The sequence below is a fragment of the Carassius carassius genome, chromosome 41, assembly GCF_963082965.1.
Source record: "Carassius carassius chromosome 41, fCarCar2.1, whole genome shotgun sequence".
In the NCBI taxonomy this organism is placed as follows: Eukaryota; Metazoa; Chordata; class Actinopteri; order Cypriniformes; family Cyprinidae; genus Carassius; species Carassius carassius.
The window spans coordinates 11,273,844-11,285,212 of record NC_081795.1 but is presented as its reverse complement, the minus strand read 5'-3'; the positions used below and the strand labels follow the sequence as shown (position 1 = coordinate 11,285,212).

The window sequence follows — 11,369 nt, the reverse complement described above, 5'->3', positions numbered from 1 at the left end:
TAATCATATTCACTTTTGATTTTATAAAAGTAGTGTTTAACTGTTTTCATGATATTGGTTGATAGCGCATCACCTGAAACTCATCTAAAGCTGTAATATTATATCATATTTTAGAAAAGTGTATAGATTTCAAAGTTCCTAGTTCATTCATTCATTCATCAAGTCTGAGATGGAGGCATGAGGAGAAGCAGATTTATAAAATAGTGAGGATGAAACTGCACAAAAGAAAGCAAAATGAGTGCACAAGAGGATCTGATTCTCAAACGAATATCTCTTATGAGTCTGTTCTTTTTTTATAAATGAAACACAAACAGCGTAGATTCCAGGTCCATTTGTAAGTTACAGGTTTGTGCTCTATTGCTCTCTGGCACCCATTGCTTAAAGTTCAAGATTAGCTCACTGTGAATTCAAGATCTCTGCTGCTGTGTACTTTGTTTCCCAAACTGTAAATGATTGATCTTATTACTCACTGAGATTCTGTCTCAAAGCTCTCAGACAATATGCCTCAGGAGCAGGACACTACTCTTTGCAATAAAATAAGAGAAGGAATGACTAAATGGAGGGATATTTTCACATGGTGAGTGGATGCAAATTTCCATACAGTGGTTTCTGTAAGTTTTATTCTGTTTCCTTTGCTCTTTGGATCTGAAGTCATACTGTTTAACATGATAGCCAGGGTTAAGTATTTTAGTATGATTTATGTACTATTCTAGTATTTATTAATATTTTGAACAAGCTTTTATTTTTTTACTCTTTCATTTAGTTTATTCGTTTTAATTTTAAAGTTTTTTTTAAGTTACGTTTTTAATTGTTGTTTTATGCTTTTTATCTACTTATTTTAATATTTTCAAAAATGTTTATTAATTTTAGAACTTCAGTATAGACTTATTTCAGTTAAGCGCCATTTAAGGTTTTTTTTTAATCTTTAGTTTTTAATCTAATATTTATATATTATTTTATTTCAGCTTTATTTCAATTACTGAACAGAAAATTGACTATTTTTACTGGTTTTAGTTGCAATACTGTCAGGTTTTATTTTTCAGTGAACCTTTTACTTATTGTTATGCCGTTAACATAATTAGCAATGAGAAATGTTAACATTAAATGAGTACATGCGACGAATAACCGTATAAGTCCAAAAAAACAAAAATTGAGATAACCATGTGACTTCAATGTATGTGTGCCAATTTGTATACAGAATCACTTTGGGGGCTGTTCGCGCGACCAAAACTCTGAATTTAAAATTTTAAAATAGTCTCACGCGGAAAAACCGTTTATGTCCACTAACGAAAAATGGAGACGCCGGTTGCTTTCATGTCCGCTGCGGACATTAATAGACGAAACGTCGGTAAAAAAAAAAAAGGAGAGCGAACATGAATGAATGGAAGGACAGAGCAAGGAAGTCTTTGAGGGATGCTGGGAAACCATATGTGAACCGGAGAGGAGAGCAAAAACGAGGAAAATGTCCACCAAAAGAGGTGAGTGAAAAACCGTATACAAAGTATCTACATAAAGTTAGCGGTTACAGTCAGAGAGGGCGTGTAGGCTACTGGGCGTCGTCTACTACAGTTCATTCATATAGCTCACTCTGTTTAAAGGCTAAAGTCATGAATGGGTCGATATGAAAGCTGAGAAAATTAGGATTCAGGGGACGTTTTAAACATGTCTCTAAGTTACTCCTTATAACCACGGAGAAATGAATCGAAACGCTTTAGGTGCAGCCCAGCTGCGTCTAATGTTAGGCTTGAATGTTTTTTTTTTTTTTTTACCATTCATTGATTGTGTTATAAGGACTGCTGGCAGAATTGTATATACATAAACAAACATATGTAAATTCATCCCCAATCTTTAAGATGTTTAGAGTAGAATTTGATTGCTTTATGTCTTCACTGAAATTGGTAAAAAAAAAAAAAAAAATTAAAAAAAGTCATTGAAGTGTTTAAAATATTTTGATATAATTTTTGGATCGCTGTTACCATTGAATGCAACACTTTGTTTTTGTAATATTGTATGCTATGCTATGTTTGTTACTTGTTATTTAATAAATAATAAAAATAAATAAAAAAGGTAATTAAAAAAAATGCATTGATTGTTAAGGGAAAGGCGTGCAAGGAGACATGTCCCAGGCAGAGTTCAAGCCTAACAGACCAAAGAAAACTCCAGCTCTTCACAGAGTTTTATGCTGGCTCTTATGAGAGGCAGCAGGCAATCATTCTCTCTGGTTTAGAGCAGGTATGCTAACTTAAGCAATTCATGACCATATCATGTCAACAGTATGCAATGCATTACAATGTAGGCCCATGAAATAACCAGTGAATACTACTGTATGCCTTTAATTCACTAAGACTGCATATGTGCCTGATCACTGATCATCCCAATATGTCTTTTTACTTCTAGCACAAAGTGAGTCGCAGACGACCACGTGGGCCCGACACTGAGAATACAAAGAGGAAGTACACCTTCAAGTACCATGTGCAACAAGGAGGCCAAAGACTTGCTGTTTGTAAGCTCACATTTATGTCAGTCTTTCAACTGACCAACAGTCGCCTACAGGCAAGTTTTATACAGCTTTTTCCATTTGTTAACTTTTTATTACATGCATGATTTTAATTAGATACATTGTCCATAACATATTTATTTAAAGTTACTTATCTTTGAAAAGGTTATTCAAGAAAAGTTAGGCAGTCAGTCTGAGGGAACAGAGCAGGTAGTCAGGTCTCCATTAGAGGACTTCAGAGGAAAACATAAGAACAGGTAAAAAAAAAAAAAAATCTTGAAGGACCTCATGCTCTCGTCCTGTTAGTTTTTAAAGCTGCACCAATGTCAGCATCAGTTGCCCTACAACATTGCCTGATCTAATGGTGCACTGGACGCTGGCATTATAGGGCGTCGGGTGCCTTGCCACCCTATAACGCCAGCATGCACAAACTGTAATGGTTAGGATTCAGCTCACTGTTGTTGCCCAGTCAGGAAACATATTCTTGCACTTTGAGATCGATATCAGAGGTAAAGTGCTATGCAAATGTAATGTATGATCCCAGGATTTCGAGATCGGCCAAAATGTCCGGGATTCGCTTTTGCGTTCTACAGTTGCCATTCACTGTGTTTACTGTGGCGAGCAGGACGAGACTGAGGGCCGCGGGAGAATGGCGCGAGGCCGGTGGCGTGATTACTGGTGAGCAACACCTGTGAGACGCACCAGTCTCGTGTCTCTCACGGAGGAGCGGGAATTTTCTTAGCAATGCTAAAACGCACACATCAATCAATCACATGTTTAGCGTTCATGTAAACATTACATTTAGATTCACCAATCAGAATGAATTCAGTTAGATTGAAACAAAAGGTGTGCATGTAAACAATGACAATTTTTGCATCATCTGAGGATTTTTTCCAGACAAAAAATACATAAATCTCTCATCTCAGGGGGATATGAGGGAGGAAAGCATGGTAATTCGAAAATACTACTGGTTTTCTACTAATACAAAGCTAAATGCTAAATCCTGAAGTATCCCTTTAATGATTGTTTGTGAAAAACAAAATCCTATAGTTTAGAGAAAAGTTTACAATTATATTAAATTTTATTGTCACAGAAACAATGCAATTGTGCAAAACAGACCAGTTTATTATATTTCCCTTGTTCATGAGTTGTGTTGTTTATTTTTTAGGCCTCATAGCATTCATCCTGCAGTGAGAGAGGGGATAAGAGAGCACATCCTGAGCTTCCCACGCCAACTGAACCACTACTCACGGATGAAGGGAGATGTGGAGAGGGAGTACCTGAGCCCTGATTTAAACCTGCTCCGCATGTTCCGCCTATACAAGGAAAACAATCCAGCATCCACTGCAAAGTTCTGGCTCTATAGGGACATCTTCAAGCAGCAAAACCTCAGTTTTGGGCAGCCAAGAAGTGATACTTGTGCAAAATGTGACGCCCTGTTCTCAAAATTTGTAGCTGCTACAACAGATGGAGAAAGGTTGAAGATCGCAGCCGAGAGTGAGCTTCACCACCGGAAAGCGAAAAAGCGTACACCCAGTTGCAGGCTGACACAGAGTGGGCCAAAACCAATGATGACTGCCATGTCATTTGCATCGACATGCAGGGGGTAGTGTTCACGCCAAACCTGACACACTCCAATGTGTACTATCAACGGCAGCTGGCCAACTACAACCTCTGTATCCAGGAGATGGGCATCGACAAACCTCCTACAATGTGCCTCTGGCATGAGGGCATCGCTCGCAGAGGTTCCATCGAGGTGGCAAGCTGTCTTTTGAAGTGGGCAGAAACATCTTTCGCTCCCCTAGTCCAGGCAAAGGAACGGAAGCTCATCATCTTTAGTGACCGATGCTGTGGGCAGAACAACAACTGGCGAGTCCTAAACCTCATGGCCCTACTCGTATCTAGAGGGTACTTCAGTCAGATAGAGCAGAAGTTCATGGTGTCTGGTCACTCATTCCTTCCCTGTGACCGTTCATTTGCCACGCTGGACAAGAGGCGTAAGGTGTCCACCCTCCACACCCCCGTCGATGTCGCCGAGATGATCCGTGGAGCCAGGCAGCTGCATCCATTTAAAGTAATTGAGATGAAATGTGCGGACTTCAGGCAGCTCCCTGATGCAACATTAAAGCATCCACCTGGCTTCCTAATCACATCCATGATGTGGTTGAAAGTGACAGGTAAAAAACTAAAGAACTAAAGAACTAGACTAAAACTAAACTGGTTTTCTGAGATTAACAGTGTTGGGCATATGTGCGTGAAGGAAGAATCTTTATTGAATTTCTTGTTGAATCATGATTTCAGCTACTGATCCATGGTGTGTCCACACAAAAGGGAGCCACAGCCTCTACGAGGGATGGAAGCATTGGCTGATCACCAAACAGAGGAAGAATCAACCACCTCCAGCTCCCTTGTTTTCCACCACGTATGCTCGTGCTAACGAGGACCCTCTGCCCATCAAGAAGGAGAAGCACCATGACCTTATGAAAATGCTTGGGCCAGCGGTGGCCCAAGCATTTTATGGGACACTAGAATGTGAAGAGTAGCCTGGTATGTGTAGGTCATGTGCAGGGAAAGGTGGGATATATTGTGTATATTGTGTGAAATGAATCATAAAACTAGCTGTAGCTTATCTTGTATGCCTTATCTTATGTTGTATAATAGTAATATATAGGTATTTATTTTATTTTATTTAGAACCAAAAAAAGGAAGACATATATGGTAAACTAGCATATGGAACCAGCATGGAATGAAGATGATGTATGTCTGTATTGTAAATATGTATTGTTTACCGTTATTACTGTTTATTGTTTGTATGTATTGTTTATTGTAAGTATGTACGGTTTGTTTGTACTGACGTTTATTTTCTGTCCTATAAGTAGGCCTATGTATTGTTTATTGTTCGTACCGTATTGTCCGCGTTTTTGTTCTGTGATTTACGTTGGCAAAAAATAAAAGAAATTGAAAGAAATAAATGCTTAATATTTTCTTTAAGGTTCTGTAAAAGGTTCTTAAAGGTACTGTATTAAAACTAAGATAAAAGAATTAAATCTCCAGTGGTTTAAATTGATATGATTAATTGGACTTATACTGTTATTCCACATTAACTGGACATATACTGTTCTTCCACATTCCAGAAATGTAAATTACTCTAACTTTTTATTTTTAAGATTGATACTAAAAAATCCTATCTCATTAGAATTGGGAAGCTTTTGTTGTCTATCTTCAATTTAAAAAAAAAAAGTAATATAATATTCAGAGTCCAAATTTAAAAAAAATGTATTATTCAAAAATTGAAAATATGGACTTATATGGTTCTTCGTCTGAAGCCCTCAAATGTATAAAATTATTATTATTAAACAAAACTAATAATGTATATTTTAAATTCAATATATTTTATATTCAGAGTATAAACCCCTCACCAATTGGTGCACAGTTATTCCAGCCAATGTTTATCGCAGGCAACTGTTTAAAACTCTGCTGATGGGACAAGGCCTCTCAGCACTGATCTGTGGGACTGCTGTAACATCGCAGTATCTGGCAACCGTTTACTATTTGAATACACCCATGCTGCAGAGCTTCATTAACTACATCCTCCTGGGCATCACTTACACCACTGCACTGATCTTCAGACGAGGTATTCATGTGTTTCATTCTTGTTCTACTGGTATCCTTTTTTTTGGCATGTAATATTAAGGATACCTTTCCTTCAATACAGATGATGGCAATATTTTGCAGATATTAAAGACAAAATGGTGGAAGTATCTATTGTTAGGACTGACAGATGTGGAGGCAAATTACGCAGTGGTGAAAGCATATCAGTACACCACATTAACCAGCATACAGGTGACAGCTTTTTCTGGATCTGATGATATACACTGTGCGTACACTATCACTCAAAAGTGAGGGGCTTTTGAAATATTGTTGCAATTTAAAATAACTGTTTCTATATACAATTTATTGCTGTGTAATACATTAACAAAAGAAGAATCTGATTTAAAATTCTCAATTCAAGCCGTTTGTTTGACTAACTGACCCTATTGTCTGCATTTCAGCTGCTGGACTGTTTTATTATCCCGGTTTTGATGATCTTGTCCTGGTTCTTCCTGAAGACCCGCTATAGGATCATTCACTACGTAGCTGTATGTATTTGTCTGGCTGGGGTGGGAGCCATGGTGGGAGCGGACATCCTCGCTGGCCTGGACCAGGGATCTTGTGAGGAGCACGCTGCTTCTCCAGAATATAATTGAACAGAAAAAATAAGCCAAAATGTAAACATTATTCAATCCTGTGTCAACAGCAAGTGACATTCTCCTCGGTGACGGTCTGGTTCTAGTCAGTGCCACTCTGTATGCCATCTCTAATGTGTGCCAGGAATACACTGTGAAGAATCTGAGCAGGGTGGAGTTTTTGGGCATGGTCGGCCTCTTCGGGTCAATCATCAGTGCAATACAACTGTAAGATTTGTTCATGAACCACAAAAACAGTAGACCAGTTGCTGAACGTCAGTTCCACATCATCTGCACTGTTTTATTTTGTCACCTACAGAGGGATTCTTGAACATAATGAAGTGTCTAAAATTCAGTGGACATGGGAAATTGGTAAAGTACAGCAATGCGAAATAAAACCCCTTTCAGTTATGTCAATGACGTCATCCTAGGCTTGATTTTTGGCCTCTCTTCTTAGCTCTTATCCTGGCTGGATATGCGGTCTGCATGTACGGCTTCTATAGCTTCATGCCTGTGGTGATAAAGATGAGCAGTGCCACAGCGGTCAATCTTTCCTTACTCACTGGAGACCTCTTCAGCCTCTTTTGTGGGCTCTTTTTGTTCCAATACGCTGTGAGTAAAATACTTAATTGAGACATATGTATTTAATATTACAAAATTAGTTATAAATATCATTATATACAAAACTACATTTTTGAATGTCATTTGGTGATTTGCCAGAAACATTTTTCAGATTATATATATTAAAAACAGTTCTCCTGCTTATTATTATTATTTTTTTGTATAAAGCAAATTTTAAATGAATAGAATTTTCAAAAGAACAGATTTATTGTAAATAGAAATCTTTTTTCTCTTTTTTAAACATTAGTAATGTCTTTACTGTAATGTTTAATCAGTTGTTGATTGATGCATAATAGTATTAATTTCTTTCCAAGAACAAAAGATCTTACTGGCCTCACATTTGAACAGTAATGACTATAAATGAAAAATAAATTATACAATAAATAATATATTAATGCACAAGTGTGCTTTTTTAGCATAATTGTCAATAGGATCTAGATGTGTGCTTGTATTCTTATCTCAGATATTCTGGGTCATTGTGACATGGAGCTTTATATTTCTTTAATATGTGAAGGTTTGTGAGTCCCCTGTGTCCTCTGCTTACTCTTTGACATTCCTCACCAAAAATTCAGCAATTCATTTATATACTGAATGCACTACACACTTCATGTGACTCTTACCTGTTTTTATATTTAAATTAACTTCTTTCAATATCTTATTTTTTCTACAAATGGTCCATCAATGTTTTTTGACTGAGGTATTTCAGTCCACTTATTTGTTCTTTTTTTAGTTCTCAGGACTGTATATTGTGTCACTGGTGGTGATCCTCGTTGGTTTCATCATGTTTAACACCGTCCCTACCCTGAACCCAGCTCTTGCCCCGTCATCTGATGAGGAAGGGTGGGACAATCACGCCGTTGAGTTTGATAACGACAGCACTCATGGCTGTGTGGATGAGATAACCTGTGCACAAGAAGAGCAAGATCAAATCAAGAGTCAAGTGAATGAAAGGCAGTCAGCATGTGTGGTCATAAACAGTGTTCAAATGTAGTTTTGTTAACTCCATGTTAAAACACACCTGAACCTTTTTTTATCAAAGTTTTTTGTAATTATATTTTAATAGTGGTTTATGTTGATAAATCAAATGAATAAACTGCATTTCTTTTTCAAAGAAAGAAGAAAAAAAAAATTTCTTATCTCATGACATCAGATCATTTATATCACTGTTGGCAAACAAACTCATATTTATGGCCCAATAGATCTGTGAATGCCACTATTGTCACTTTAAACTGATTTGAAGAATCAGAAAAATAAGTTTAAGGAAGTAAAAAGCAGCCACTGTATAACATACAGCAATTAAAATGATATATAACTGTAAGCACCATATAGGCAATTTTCATTGATTCATTGTGTGTATAGCTCAACAGTCCAATGTACTAATGCACATGATCAGAACATCCAATATTTCAACCCAAAATGAAAACGGTCATTATTTATTCCATTTTTCAGTTTAGTTCATTAGATTTCAGTTCAAAACACCAGCTTGTATTTTTAAGCAATCTCAAACAGCTTGTTTAATTGGTTCAGGCGAGTTTGATCGGGATGGGAGCTAAAACCTTTTTATACAGAAACATCAACATGATTTCTCAACTAGTGCACAAAAATAATCAGTTTTCTTTTTCATGTCAACTATATGGCTTTACCCAAACTGCCAACTGTAAGTGGTTTGCCAAATGTTCTGTTAAAGGTTTAAGAAATATTATACCGGTTATGAATTTAAATAAATTAAAATTCTGTAATCATTTACTCATTCTCTCCAAACCATCTGGTTCTTCGAGAACACAAAAGTATATTATTTATTCTTTGTCCATACAATGGAATTTTAAAAAAGGCATGTTGTTTGTTTCCCCGCGTTCTTCAAAATATCTTTTGTGTTCTGCAGAAAAAAAATAAATCATAGTTTTAAAACAACCAGAGGGCAAGTAAATGATGAGTTTAATTTTTGGGGTGAACTATCCTTTAAGTTCTCTATTTGACTGTCAAGTGTCCAAAAATGACTACTAAACAAAAGGTAAATGTATCAAGTTGTATTTTTTATTGAACATTTTTTATTTATTTTTGCTCCTCTTATAACATAATGGACAGTTAGGTCTATATGCAGCCCCAAATTTACAGGCTATATACAACTTGAACTTTCTCCATAGGGAAAACACACTATATATATGCATATGTATATATATGCATGTGTGTATATATATGCATATATTTATATATATATAATATCAGTGTGGAAAGAGGTTTGAAAATTTGTTGTACATGGTCCCAGAAATTGAAAATAACATATATACATACATATATATATATATATATATATATATATATATATATATATATATACATACATACATACATATATATATATATATATATATATATATCTCATATATCTCACACACACACACACACACATATATATATAAAAATTAGCACTGAAACAAGAAACATCCAACTACATGCAATAACAGCCACATCAATTAGTCTAAGAATGTGTACATCCTACAGAGTACGAATACACAAAAGTAAAACCTGACAACCAAAGTAAAAAGTTCAGTGTGTTCTCTCTCACACATTTACAGAAGCAAAACAAATGCAGGGACTCTTGCGCAACATAACACTATGTGATTGGTAAACATGGCTTGCTCTTACTGGAACAACCGACAGGGATCACAGTGTTAGTTTTAAATCAAATCTCTTTTACATACAGGCTGTGCTTTACCTGCAGGACTGTGTAGCGGTCAGTGCGGCTCAATGCAGACTTTCTCCCATCCATGAATCCTTCAGCATCTCTCGGACTCTTACAACTCTCCTGAAGCCTAAAAGATGTTCATTCAAGGAACACAAGCTGACATCCATCCACCTTTCAAATGCAACATTATTTGTCACAAAAACACAAGCACAAAGCCTCTGAGAAACACATTCATTTCACACACACAGATGCATGTAGATTTAACACTTCTGCACATATAATAACCAACATTTATCACCAGTGGCAAGATGAAGGCATCGAATGTGTTGGAATACATTCCCAATGACATCCAGAACAAGGTTTGCGCTTTTGCAAACTAATGGTTCTCCTCAGTGGAGCTGAATTCATATACCTCTGAGCCTGATGCAAGGTGGCTTTGTTAGTGAAGAATTTAAAGAGTGCAGATGCAGCAAGAGAACAATAGGGGGCAGCATTGAACAGGACTCCAGATTGACTTTAAAAGGCACTCCTGTCAGATTCCCAATGACTCATGTGACAGTCACACAACAATAGTGTCTATGCCAGCTAGAGCACTACAGATAAATCATGTAAACTCTGTATTTCTTATGGAAACATCTTGCACACGCTCCTAGTGTATAAATGTATGTCAGCTACATGATTGACTATAGTACACTGCAAAAATGATTTTCTTACTCAGTATTTCTATCTTGATTTCCAGTAAAAACCTAAAATTTCTAAATCAACATATACACTTGCAAAACAAAATGACTTGAGATATTAAGTCTTGTTTTCTGAATTAAAATATCAAAATTTATTGAGTTTATGCTTCAGTGGGGCAAGAAAGATCAACTTTATTAAAAGTGAAAAGATCATTTTTCTTACTCCAACAGCTTTTTTTAAGCATAAACTCACTTAATTTTGAAACATTTAATATCTTAAATCATCTTTTTGGTAAGTACATATGTCTTGCTTTAAGAATTTACAAATATTAAGAAAATCATTTCTCCAGTGTAATGATGATGGTAAACTGATTTTAAATCAACAGTTCAACAACAAAGAGACAATTCTGTCATTATTTACTCACCAATGATTTTCTTTATTCTGCAGAACACAAAAAGAAATTATTTTGAAGTGTTTTTGTCCAGGGTCCGTGCTGTTCTGAACCCCTCTGTCTTCTATTGTACTGACAAAAACAGTTCTTCATGTTCGTGTTTTGCAGAAGAAAGTAAGTCATACAGGTTGAAACGACATAAATGATCTCTTTAAGAACTGTAGGGACTTCAAGAAAGAGGTTCAGGATTTGCGACAGTCACAACAC

The 11,369-nt window shown here is 36.2% G+C and overlaps 1 protein-coding gene across 1 annotated transcript; it reads left to right on the top strand.

Annotated features, from left to right (window-relative positions):
* Window positions 1-39: 39 nt before the first annotated feature.
* Window positions 40-8,442, top strand: LOC132122712 (solute carrier family 35 member F2-like). The gene is made up of 9 exons (XM_059533055.1): window positions 40-345; window positions 489-577; window positions 5,956-6,131; window positions 6,213-6,340; window positions 6,550-6,709; window positions 6,795-6,951; window positions 7,043-7,095; window positions 7,181-7,335; window positions 8,075-8,442. The coding sequence occupies exons 2-9, from the start codon at window positions 501-503 to the stop codon at window positions 8,333-8,335; spliced, it is 1,167 nt and encodes a 388-aa protein (XP_059389038.1). The 5' UTR covers window positions 40-345; window positions 489-500; the 3' UTR covers window positions 8,336-8,442.
* The last annotated feature ends 2,927 nt before the right edge of the window (window positions 8,443-11,369 follow it).

Coding starts and splice junctions, on each gene's coding strand:
- LOC132122712 (XM_059533055.1), top strand. CDS start 501: ATGCCTCAGGAGCAGGACACTACTCTTTGCAATAAAATAAGAGAAGGA. Junction 6,341..6,549: donor CCACATTAACCAGCATACAG/GTGACAGCTTTT, acceptor TCTGCATTTCAG/CTGCTGGACTGTTTTATTAT. Junction 7,096..7,180: donor TCAGTGGACATGGGAAATTG/GTAAAGTACAGC, acceptor CTCTCTTCTTAG/CTCTTATCCTGGCTGGATAT.